This window comes from Corapipo altera, unplaced genomic scaffold (genome assembly GCF_003945725.1).
Source record: "Corapipo altera isolate COAL_440 unplaced genomic scaffold, ASM394572v1 24b, whole genome shotgun sequence".
Taxonomy (NCBI): Eukaryota; Metazoa; Chordata; class Aves; order Passeriformes; family Pipridae; genus Corapipo; species Corapipo altera.
Window position 1 is genome coordinate 1,482,981 of NW_020884888.1, and position 13,063 is coordinate 1,496,043.

General features: G+C 43.3%; 1 protein-coding gene across 2 annotated transcripts in view; it reads left to right on the plus strand.

Annotated features, from left to right (window-relative positions):
• The window catches only part of SCGN (secretagogin, EF-hand calcium binding protein), a 29,241-nt gene extending 16,464 nt beyond the window's left edge, over positions 1-12,777 (plus strand). Inside the window, exons 7-11 of one of the 2 annotated variants that reach the window (XM_027643934.1) lie at positions 7,927-7,982; positions 9,773-9,818; positions 9,932-9,991; positions 10,891-10,959; positions 12,194-12,777. In XM_027643934.1, coding sequence (XP_027499735.1) covers positions 7,927-7,982; positions 9,773-9,818; positions 9,932-9,991; positions 10,891-10,959; positions 12,194-12,322 — 360 coding nt within the window. In that variant the 3' untranslated portion in view covers positions 12,323-12,777. The remainder of the gene's footprint in view (positions 1-7,926; positions 7,983-9,772; positions 9,819-9,931; positions 9,992-10,890; positions 10,960-12,193) is intronic. The other variant, XM_027643935.1, reaches the window with a different exon arrangement.
• The last annotated feature ends 286 nt before the right edge of the window (positions 12,778-13,063 follow it).

Below are 13,063 nucleotides of genomic sequence, written 5' to 3' on the forward strand. Positions count from 1 at the left end.
TGTTGTATCTTTAGCAACCAGCAGCACTAATTCCTTTACTGCAGAGTGGACAGACTTATATTTCCCTCCCCTATGGCTTTACTCCCAGCCTTTTATCTGCTTTGAGCACAAAGTCCTTGGGACAAGGACCCACTTCTGCTGAACCCAACTACAGGGTCTCTCAGGGTGGCCCATCTATCTAACTCAGGGCTTTCAAGTGCCAATGTAATAATATTCTGTTGAAATAAGCCGTGTCCCTAGGAGCTGTAAATCCATCTGTCTCCACAGGAATTTACAGATCTCTGCCCTTTTTTCTGTACATACACAGCTGGCTGCACGCATCTTAAGCAGCTACTGATATACTGAGTGGACCCTAGAGCCTTCTGGAGATAGTGATAAAGAGGAAAATGCAAACTATCATTTTAAAGAAAGTAGCCCAGGCATGAGAAAAAAAAAAAAAAAAGGCTGCATTTTATGGTTCTGTGCTGGATGTTTGCAGCTTATAAGCAGTACAAGCAGATATCATACTAACCAGGACATGCTAAATTCTTGCCCCTTATGCTGCTATGAATAATCATATATCACATTAAAAAAAAAAAAAAGTCTGAGAAGAAAGTATTTCTTTTGGAAGAGATTGGTCATCTCTGGAAAGGAGCATCACTTTATCAGATTGTTTAGCAGCTGTTTCTTAAGGAGCAGTAAAGCCACGGGGGAAAGTCATGAAGGAAGAATATTTGAGTTCCCAAGACTCTTCATGGAGGAATTAAAGTGGCAACTTTGTGCTGAGGAAGCCCCTTTGTAGGCATAGTTCTTTTTTTTTTTTTTTCCTGCTTACATAGATATATGTTTGTATTAGTAGTCATCAAGTGTGTATGAATAATCATTTACATGCACCAACTTGCATGAGAAGATACATAATCATGTGCAGTTCTGAGTCCCTGAAAACAATATGTAGGTTTATTGCTACAGACGATGAAGAAATGAGGCTGCAAACACCATGATTCAGTCTTTGGGATTCTCTGCAGAGCCCTCTCCTCATTCCCCCTCCATTCCTCCTTTGGCAAACATCACCTGGTGCTGTCATCCAGCCAACCAGAATCCCCAGGACCCTTTGCAAACCCAGTGTTTGATTCACACACTCCTTCTCAGCTCCAAGGCCGAAACACTCCACTCTGATTCCAACCAACTGAATGCAGGTGCCTCTGACCTAACTTGTTCCCAGAATTGCCTTCCCGTGGGCACCGACTGAGAGCTGTTGGCAGAGAACAAGTGCTTGGAGGTTGAATCGAAGACTTGTATTGCTCTGAGCCTCATGAGAAGAGGCCCCAGGATGTCCTGCAATGTGTGCTCCAGGAGACACAGAGAACAGCTGAAAATGGAGGTTTTTAAGAGCATAGTGGGAATTTTCTGCCTTCCTGAACTAACATAAGCCAGAGAAATGAAAACTTGTCCCCTTTGTGCTTCACAATGAGAAGACGATTGTGGAGGATGATGGTGGAACAACCTTTTCCAATCCCTCCCCATCTCCCCTCAACCCCCCAAGTCAAGCTATTGGTATGCTTCTGTGTCCTAGTGAAGTTTCAGCCCATGACTACTCATCTCACACGTGCATTTGACAACATTTTGTTGTGAGTTACAGCTTCTGTACCTGTGCATGCACACAGCTGTGTACTTCATAGAATACTGTAAATGATGGAATAGAAACTAGATTTAAGGTATAGTTTCTGATGAAATTAAGTATTCATCATTTTTTTCTTCTGTAAAAACAAAATTTTCACTCAGTTTTTCCATCTTGGCATATGTTATTACCTTATTCATAGAAACTCTGATAGTTCACAGCTTCCCGGATAGCAGCATGCTACTTCTAGTTTTGTAACCTCAATGCCTACAAGTTGCATGAAGGACAAGCTCATTACTGAGGCAAACTTGAGCAAATTAAGTTACATATTCTCCTGAAGCAGTCACATATGCAACACTGACATTCACTTTTTGCATTGCCTTATGTTGGTAATGTCAGACCGAGCATAAAAAAAGTCCTTTAATTTGAGCATTATTACATTTTAGTAAAATGAAAAGAATAACTCTCACCCAGCCAACGCACTGTCTTTGCCCACCACAAGCTAAAATTCTAGAGAGGAAATAGTATAAGTGCAGTGACTAATAACCCAACAAGCGTTGATCATGAACTACAATATTTGACAGTTTGTAGATGGAGATGGCTGAGTATGAAATCTTAGCCCCAGAGAAGTCAATATAGATATCTTTTACAGCTTTAATAATACCAGGGTTTTGCTGGGCTTATTTGCAAAGGTTATCCTGGAGACTGAGCTATGTAAGCTGAGCACACAAACCTGCAGCTGACCAGCTGCTCCTCATCTCAGTGCAGAGGGGAAGAGAGTGACTTTTCCCTGAAGATGGTCAATGTCCATGAGCATGCATTGTGGACTACCTTTATTGCATATTGGGAGGATTTCTGGTGCTTTTGTGGCTGCTGCCTCTCCCCTCTGCGAGGATAACGCTAGAGGCTCAATGTGGTCAGATCTTTGGCTGTGAAAGCCTGTCTGTCCATACTCAGTGCCAATGCCAGTGTACTTACACATGGAAATAAAAGTCAGAGCACAGAAAATTCAGGTAATTTAGACCCTTAACTCCTTACTAGTCAAGCTAGCACATCTTTGTTAACAAAGTCTTTTATGACCACCAAAGAAATGGTGTAATAATAGAAAGACAAATATTTATTGTGTTGAAAAAAAAGGCCTAAACAGAGCAAACTTCCCAAAGCTCTAGAAATAAAATATGAATGGAGTGTAGCCTACAGGAGTGATTGCCTAAGGAGAAGTCTTCGCACATCTCTTCTCCTGTTAGTGTTCCTTTCTGGCCCCCCTGCCTGGCAATTCTGTAAGGATGCCGTGACCCCCAAGAGACTGGATCTCCAGGGATGCTCTGGCACCGCAAACATGGCATCTAAGCCAAGCCACCACTATGGGAGCCGCACCATCAGCAGAGAGCTTCTTCCTGGGTTTGGGTGCGTGTGATTCTTCTTGTTGCATTGCTGCCTGTAATAGAGAACGCACACATCTGATGAACACGATGGAGGCAAATCTGCCTCCCCTGTCCCTTATTGACTTAACGTAGGTGGTGCTGCCGCTTCCAGTTTTGCAAGGGAAGTAGAATATCCCATTTAAGCTAAAACTTCATTTCTGAAGATCAAAACCAATAGAACTCAAGAGCCTGCAGGCTTTTGAAAACTCCAAGAGATAACACTTTGCTCTTCCAGGAATCAAAACACTCTTAGAAATTCTGCACTAAATGACTTGTCTATGTGACACAGGAAATCTGGTTGGGCAGAGCACTGAGCTTTTGTCCTGAGGATAACTTGCTGGCCACGGGGCCCTCCTGTCTGTCTGCAAGAGCCTTTGTGACACCACCCTTCCTCAAAGAAAGAAGCCATAGGGAGTCCTGGATCTTGGCCACATGCCTGTCTTGATACGCTCTCAGTAACTCTGTACTCACAGACCAACTTGAGTTACAGCTGTTGGGCATAGATACCCATGATATATGTATTTGTGAGAGTAGGAAGTAAAGCAAAAGCTGACTCTTTTCAGTGTCCCACTTTACTACACACAAAGAACCAGAGAAGATATAAAGGCAAGTTTTAGTGAGTCCACTGCTCACAGAACTATTTATTTTGGTTGTTTACTTCTTTCCTTATCTCTGTCATGGAAAATAATTCAGATTTATAATCTTATATTGCTCTTCAAAGCATATCATATTGTGGTGGTCTTCTTTACAACACTGGACTGGAAAAGCAGAGGTATTTCCTTTGCTGAATTAAAAGCCAATGGCAGTTCTGATTTTGCACTTAAAAAGAAATGGAGATGTAACAACAGTTATTTTGCAAACCCAGCTTTTACATATTCTCTGTCTGCCTTAGACTACATGGACTACATTCAAACAAACAGAACTTAAGATGCCCCTGGTGCACTGCCATTAAAATGTCAGTGAATTAATTTGTGCAAACACTTTAAAACACGGGGTAGCTTGACAGTAAAATAAATGCATCATTTTATAAAACATACTGCTAGATGCAACAAAGCTTTTACTAAAATTGAGTGCTATTTAAACATGCCAGACCTTGTCCTTAACCACATTTCATATTTTCATATCAGCCTGGCAGCGTAAATATACTTTTCAGGAGGGTAAACTGAAAATCCATCAAGTTTAACATATCAAGATGGTGTGTTTAAAAGTTTAAATTAGAAAAAATCTCATAACCATTTCAATTATCTGCCTCTCCCATGATGTACACTTCGTCACGTGGGGTACCCTCTGACATTCTTTGTGTGCTCATTCACACAATTAGCAGATCAGAATAAACACTCACATGCTTGAAACTTGAAAGTTTAATTAAAAACCATTTCCTCAGGCTTTTCCCCAAGTAGTGCAAAGCGAGACTGCCATGTAGTGGGTACGCATGAGCTCCAGTTGTCCAGATAACAGGATTAGGTCTATCTTATTAGCTGTGGTACCTGAACTAATTCCCAGCATGTTTTCTATCTGTCATGTGGAAGTCAGCGGCCAAGAATTAGCTCAGCCTAGCTCTTCCAGCCAGACTTTTATTTTCCCTCTGTCGACTGGTTTGGACAATCAAAATATTGCATATGTTTGCAAATTTTATTCAGGATACTTGCTGCAGAAAAAGGCCAAACAATTAGAAAACACAAAGATACTCTCTTGCAGAGCTGAGTGAAGGAGGTCAGGGAGGAGTGAAGGAGGTCAGGGAGGGGAGCTGGTTAGCTGTAAGTAGACATGGTCAGCCACTGAAAGTTTAATGTCAAGCTCAAAGATACCATGCGAGAGAAGCAAATTGGGGATGTTTCCTTTCATTAAGCATTCCTCTAGGGAAAGTATTCTCTCTGCAGTTAACTGTGCTTTAATGGCTCTAATCTAGCCTGTTTCATTAAGAATGCACAAAGCTTTTCAGCCTCTCAGCTATTTGTGACTTCTGAACCCATGAAAATATGCTGCACCCACAATGTAGAGCAGATGCAGGGCAGGTAGGACACCCAAAGTCCCAAGACAAGGACAGCTACACCAGGGTGTTATTTATTTATTCTGTGGAAAAGGAGATGAGGCTGGAGATGTTTCACTGAAAAGGAGACTCGAGACTTGTCCCAGATAGGCCTATATGAAATGAGAAATGTGCCCCAAATCTGGCTCTTGGTTAGGGACGCACCAGATCTGTCCTGGTCCCATAAGCTGACACCATGGTCAACATTTATAGGTGTTTATCAGTGAGTTTGTATGGAAATCAGAACATTGTGGTCACAGAGCTGAACTTCTCCCAAAAGATCTGTGTTTGCTTTCCTGAGATATTGCAGAGGGAAAAACACATCTGAATTTGAAATCTAGGCTGAAACACTGGATTTTAGTCTCAAAAGAGTAATTCTGAGATTGGGAGAAAATAAAACACACTTTCAGGAGCTCAGAAACATGTAGGAGAATCCAGGTGAAGCTGAAAGAGTGCTAAAGACAGTAAGTTTTAGTGTGTTTTAGTAAGGACACTGTATCTTTGTGTGAAGAAAAGGCCAGTACCTTCAGCCAGAGCTGCCCTGACCTGGCAGCAGAGTCCCTGAGAGCTGTATCCTGTGTTTCCCACCAAATGCTATCCTCTCCCACCATGCCAGCTGTGCTGCTTTATGATGAATTCCTACAGACCATGTGGGTAACTAATGCTTCTTGGTGGCCTAAACCAAGGGATTTAGAGTGACATTTTCAAAAGCACTTGCGTTACTGTAGAGCCTCAGTACTACAGTATTCCCACCATCCACATGCTGATACTTTCTCTAGCTGTCTAAGTAGGGGTTGTCTTCATAAGTTTTCTTTAAAGAGTACTTTTCAGAGTAAAGGTGTAAGCTGGATGTTGCAAAGCCACCCTTGTTGGAGAGTTTGCGAAAGTGAACTAGTAGGAGTATCTCCCTCTCTCTTCACACAACACAAAAAAACAGGTTAGGTACTGATGTTCCATTTGGACAGAGGCTTTAAAATTCTTATCTGGGACTATCTATTTCTAAAAAGAACATTAATCATTTTCTATGGCCTGCAGAATAACTCCTTTATTAGCCAAGGACTGAAGGCTCAGGTTTATCTCTTTGATGGCAGTGGGAGTCTGTCATTGCAAGGACACTTCTCCCCTTGGTGGCAACAGCAAAGGCAGCTTCTGCTCCCATCCCTTCCTCCAGCCTTGCCCCATTGCAGCTCCAGCAAAGACCAGGAAAATGTGCCATCTTGCAGTGAGAGAACCAATGGGGCAGGAAGCAGGATGCAAGAATTTAGATCAGCTAGAAAGGGGTGACTTGGATTGAGCAAGCAGAGAGCAGTCCTCAGGATGGCTTGGCAGCTTTATTTGTTTTCCAGCTCTAGAGCAAAGAAGATTCAGAAGTCCTTCTTCTGTTATTTAGTGACTCTGCACAGAGTGCATGCTTGGCAGAGGCCAATTAAACGGGAAAATGGCTTTTCTTGTGCCACTGAACACCCACGTAGCTCTCAGGATGCCATTTTTCCAAATATCTCAATATGGGCCTTCAATCATTCATAGGACTTTTATACTGTCTTTCAGTGGGAGGAAAGTGAGCCTATACCAACTTCCTCTTGAAAAACCCCATCCAAACCTCAGTAGTGTAAAACGCTCAGAATAATTAATGGGAGACAATCTCTTGCAGAATCTCAGTCTAAATGAACTACGATAAAGGGTCTCAGCATAGCTGCCTGCCCTTGAGCAAGGAGGCAAGGAGAAGGCACTGACAAAATAGTTAAGGTCTCCCTGAGAAATGGCAACTTTCCAGAACACACTATGTTCACATACAAGTGTTAGGCTTCACTGTTGGGAAGTGCTCAGGACATGCTGCTGGCTCCTGGTGATTCAGTGTCACAGAGGATAATCATGTCCCTCTAATCTTTGTGAGATGGGGACTGCTACAGGCCTTCTCCAGCAGATGTGCAATTACACAACAGGTCTGTAGTGAACTGGTTACTCTGCACAACCACTAAACAATCAGATGAGATCTATCAATATCTATATCTATCAATATAATGCATATTCCTTAACTATTGACAAAGAAAGTTGACCTGTCACAGTAAAATATTCAGCTTCCTCCCCACTGCCACTACAACGTGAAATACATTTTTTCTAGAATTTTGAGCCATGAGTTATTCAGGTTTCCAACTCATTAAACATCCCCTCCCCCTTTCCTTGGAACAGACTTGATTTTGTGCCTTTAAGAGAAATGTAGAACCAAATATAACAAATAAATAAATATTTTTTGGTCATGACTCATCAAAATGATGGTATTAAGGAAAAAGCAATCTTAAGGAAAGGATAAGTTATCAATTCACACAGATTAACCTCTTGATGTTGACAGCCTGAACCTTCTTCCCAGTCTTAGAGCTTTCCAACAGCAGGCTGAGCCAAGCAAACCACACTGCTTTAGTCTTGTAAAATCCTGACCTGAGTGTCAATCAGAAGGTGGCATTTGCTCTTCAGCCACTCAGTAACCACAGCAACACTGAAAGATAAGGATGGAGTCAGACTGGAAGCATTCAGAAGTTTTCCCCTTTTTTCAGCATTGCCATGGCAAGGGCAGTATTTAGTTTCTTAAGGCTTTTGCTGCAGACCTGCCTTTATCCCCATGTAAGGTGGGAAGGGAGCAGTATGGGTATTTGATTGCTTTGGCTTGTTACTGTCAGAAAACTGGAGGATTTTGCTATGCTCTCGTGCCACCCTTGCACTTGGTGGTAGTGTAGGATGCCATGCTGCGTGGGATTTGGGCAAGCACCCCAAGCAAGCAGAGGTAAGGGCACAGGGCAGAGCAAAATGTATACTGGCTTTTTTGTGTGCGTGTTCTCCTCATGGCTTATCTATTTTATCTCTGTCTTCTTGATTTATAGATGAAAATCTTTGACAAAAATAAAGATGGGCGGCTGGACCTGAATGACCTGGCAAGGTAGGATTTAATAATGTTGATGGGGTTTTTCAGTTTACAATGACAGATCCAGGCAAGGTGATGATCTCCCTCTGGGGATGAGCATTTGAATTTTTCCTCCTTTCAAATTACATCAGCTCTGATCCTACCTCTCCAAAACTTTATCCCTATTGCAATAGTCTGAGGATCTAGAGCCAGTGACAGGAGCAATGCTAGCAATGTACAACACCAACATTCATGACCCATGCTACCTCTGTGATGCTTCCCAGGAGGTGACAAAGCAACCAGTGACATTGTTACTCAAAAAAATTGATGTCAATCCTTTCAGCAGGGTAGTAGACGTGCATTTATTTTATATCATCACAATTTTTGCCTACTTTTTTGAATAATAAAAGTGCCACCACAAAGGAGTTTGGCAGTGGCAGTAAGAAAGAATTTGAAGAGCCAAGGTGAAGATGCTTGTGAATGAAGCTGGGGACTCAGTCATGGGCCTCTGTCTCTTTTCTGTTCTTGACACCTCACAGAATCACAGAATCTGTGATTCCAACCATGTTGGAAAAGACCCTGGAGATCATTGAGTCCAACCCATGACCCAACACCATCCTGTCAACTAGATCATGGCACTAAGTGCCACATCCAGTCTCTTCTTAAATACCTCCAGGGACAGTGACTCCACCACCCTGGGCAGCCCATTCCAATGTCTGATCAGTCTCTCTGTAAAGAATTTCTTTCTAATGTCTAACCTAAACCTCCCCTGTCACAGCTTAAGACCATACCCTCTTGTCCTACTGCTGGTTGCCTGGGAAAAGAGACCCAACCCCCACCTTGCTCCAACCTCCTTTCAGGGAGTTGTAGAGAGTGATAAGGTCTCCCAAGGCTTTTAGATGATTTTCATTGCCTACAGACAGAGAGTATGCCTTTCTCTGTAAATGTATGTGCGTTGATTAGAAAGGACTTTAAACATGCAGATACAATCTTTAAACACCATTTTAGGGGTGAGGGGACAGAAGTGCTGGTTTGCCACTGTTACTTTCTGCTTCGGATCATGACAAATGTGAGCATGAATAACTGCAGTACATACAGCAGTTCCCTTTGACTACGATATATATGAAGAGAATCAGAGGCAGAATGGAGAATAAAGGGAGTTACTGTTGCAATTTTCTCTTAAATACAGTTCCCTACCGGGAACCAGGCCATCTGAGGCTCCCTTGCAGTCTGAGCACATTCCTCACACTCCAAATCCCTCCATGTGTGGACACAGCTCAGTGTCCCTGTGTCATGGGCTCTAAAAACCTCAGGATTAGCAGAGGAGTTGGAGAGAGAAAATGATTTATCAGTGCTTGATGAGCTTTAGGAGACAAAAGGAGAGGAATTCAGCCAGTCTTGGTGCACAGGCCAGTAGTACTTTGCCCTTTACTTTTACAACCACCAATTCTGCCTCCAATAGAGAACAATAAATGACTCTTTCCTTTAATGCAGCACAGCAATCCAGTTACGAGGAATGGCTGTCTGGCAGCTCTTGAGTCAGTCTGACAACCTCCATTGTGCTGGACCACCAGAATTGCTCTGTGAGGAGCAATGGTCCTATGAAGCACATTTGTGGTGAGCCAAAGGGCACCTGCCGTGCCCCATCATACAGGGAGGAGGGCTCGTGTTCCCACATCAGCCCTCTGTAAATAATCCTGCAGGCAATTTTCTCTTTTATAGGCCTTTAATCTAACATCCCTTTGCTTTACGAGCAAGGAGAGTTCAGAAGAGTTTGTATGCAGATGATAAAGTGGAAAGATTATGATTTAAGTCTCTCCATTCAGGATTCTGGCACTCCAGGAAAATTTCCTTCTACAATTTAAAATGGATGTAAGTAGCACTGTTTTTTGATACATTGATCCTGTTTCTCTCAGCTAAGATAATCTGGGCTCAAACGATTTTTTTTCTTAAATTTTTCATTTGCTTGTCCTCTCTACATGCAGGCTTGCAGCACAGAAGAAAGGAGAAGAGACTTTGAGAAGATCTTTGCACACTATGACGTTGTGAGTCCCATGAGGCCATTCAATCCCTTGCAATTTGCAAATGACACAGATTTAGCATATGCTGCTCAGATTTCTTCTTTCTGCTGGGTGTTGTTGGGGTCACTCAGGAGCAGCAGCTGTGCCCGAGCCCATGGTCCATGAGCCCAGACACCAGACTGGGAGGGGTAAAGTAGGGACAGATGGGTGTGATGCTCAGAGAACTTGTGGCAAGGACCGGTTTTGACTTCCTGCATTGCCATGGCCATTGCTGCTGCATTAGCAGTATCCCTGAAGGAGATGCAGAGAAGGTGGTGGCTTTAGCGCTCACAGTCTTTGACAGTTGGGACCTGCATCACCACCACCCCGAAAAATAAAACTCCTTCCAATATTGAAATAATGATTATTTAGGGAGTCTGGCCCATGACAAACATTACCATTTAACTGCCTGTTAGACATCAACAATTCAGTGCCACTTCTGACAGTCACACAATTCCCTCAGGGTGGTGACCAGCAAGCCTCACAAAATGGTGGGAGGTGTTGCTTCCATGTGAGGGGAAGAGATTGTTTGGGAAAAAGGAAGGGATCCTAGATATTAGGAAGAAATTCTTTATGTGAGTGTAGTGAGGCACTGGAACAGGTTGCCCAGAGAAACTGTGGATTTCCCATCCCTGTAAGTATTCAAGGCCAGGTTGGATGGAGGTCTGAGCAACCCAGCCTGGTCTAGTGGAAGGTATTCATGCTCATGGTGGGGTGGTTGGAACCAGATGATCTTAAAGGTCCCTTCCAATCCAAACCTTTTTATGGTTCTGTGACCTTTATGATGCTTTATAAAGCTTGGTGATGGGTTGGATGTACTGGCTGGTAAATATTGTAGTGTTTTTGACTTACTGGGGAGTTTTGATGTTTATTCCATCTTTCAGAGTAAAACGGGAGCACTTGAAGGCCCAGAAGTGGATGGGTTTGTCAAAGACATGATGGAACTGGTCAAGGTATCTTCCTGGCTCTGTTTGAATAATACCTTGTATTTCTGAAAGACCAGGGCTTGTTTTGGAAACGTTATGTACATAGAGAGACTAGTAAGAACATAGAGTCAAATTTCACTCTGATCATCAGCAGCAAGGAATCTCACCGTCTCAGCACAAACTGTTGGCATAGATCAATCATCAGAATTTCTTTCTTCTGTTTTCCCTGAGGATGTGGTTCTCACCAGAATGACCTCATGGTTCACTAGGTTATCTCAGGGCTACATTTGAAAATTATTTAAGGTCTATCTCTAATTGACAATACTGTACCCAGTGTGTCACTTCAACTTCTGATGGACAGCAGAGTCTGTCTGCACTGGATTATCTTGAGTTTCCAGATGCAGACCAAGATAGAGATTTTGACACAAATAGAGTCTAGTTTTGGCTTCCTCTGAGCCTGAGCTGTTGCATTTCCACACAATGTGACCTGGCACAGGGATATCAGCGCTCCCATGTCTGTTCAGCAGAGATCAGAGAATGGCAACTGAGTGGTGATGGCTGCAGGTGTATGTTATGGCCATGTGGTGTGCAGGGAAGGGTATAGGAATGGGTAGGAGGTTGGATTTGTTCTCTCTCTGTGTGTGTAAAGGAGGGAAGTTTGTACTTTCCCTAAGGGCCTTCTTCAGCATTGTCCTTGGACGCCACAAGCTGTGCATGTGAATTTGAGCCTCTCCCAAGGAAGCAGGAAGCAGAGCAAGCAGTACAACGTTAGCATAGAGAGACAGTGTAGCCTGTAAAATGTGTCTTCAGCAGAAGTTTGAACCACAAAAGGTATTTTTACATTGCTGAGTAGTCTGTAAAATAGGAGTCTGCTGACAGAAATGCTACATCGCTCCTTGCACAGCAGGATTGAGAGAGGAAACCAGATGAAAGCAGAGGACTGGTAGTGCAGCGATCTGCATCGCACACCTTTTTGCAGACTTTTCTTTGATATAGATCAGATACTGATGGCCTTCACTAAGCACAAAAGTCAAGGTGCCATTTCTGTATAGTTATTCACAGTCCCACCCCTTGTGCTTCTGCAGGGTGCCCTTTTCTGATCCTCTGTTTGCCTCCCCACTGCGTACAAGCTTATGTGGGGCATTTTGGTCAGTCCTCCTTGGATGGATTTCCCAGTTGCTGTATGGCCTGCTGCTTTACAAAGCTGGGAAGATCCATAACCATTTACTCTCTCAGCACTGTTTTTCTCTTTTGCCTGCAGCCCAGCATTAGTGGGGTGGACCTGGACAAGTTCCGCCAGATCCTGCTCAACCACTGTGACGTGAACAAGGATGGGAAAATTCAGAAATCTGAACTAGCTTTGTGTCTTGGGCTGAAAATTAACCCATAGCTGAGAAAGTGCTCGTGGTTGTGTTTGCCTTGTAAGATTTGCCTGCTGCTCCTTGTAGAAGTGTGTCTGTGCTGCTGTGTGAGTGGTGGGGAGCCATGGCACCGTGCTGCTGGGCTGGAGAGTGGGATTTGCATGGAGGCCTCCTCACTCCACCAACTCCTTTGTGGTGTTCACTCAGTGCTGCCACTAGTGGGTCCCCTTAGCAATGTCTCTGCCCACCAGCAGACCAGCTGCTCAGAAAAGAGGTTGCTCTTCTTCTTCTACCCTCATGAAATGCTGCCCTGCCCATTCCCTATCATCTCCTCCAAAACGTCCCATCAGTGCTCTCAGAGTGCAGCTAACTGATGTTTCTGTTGGTCACCTTATACATGTGAAATTATTACTTGGGTGAGCCTTGTGCTTTGTGCATTTAAAATATTGGATGGATGACAGTGTATTTGTGCAGAAATAAAATGGCAATTACAGAAGTTCAGTAAGACGAAGTTTATGTGTTATGTACAGAAAGCCATCTGCTGCAAGCTGGCAGACTACATAGTAGCCTTTTGTGTAAAATGCATCAAATGGCAAGATGTTTTGGGATGCTTATAAACTGTGGTGTTTAAATCCATCAAGCAATGAAACATGGTAGATCCTTCCCACACACACTGGGAAATAATGTCACCTTCAGGATGAAGCCACTGAGTAACACCACCTCTGGAGGACACTTTTCTTCTTACCCAAACTGAAATAACATACAAGGTT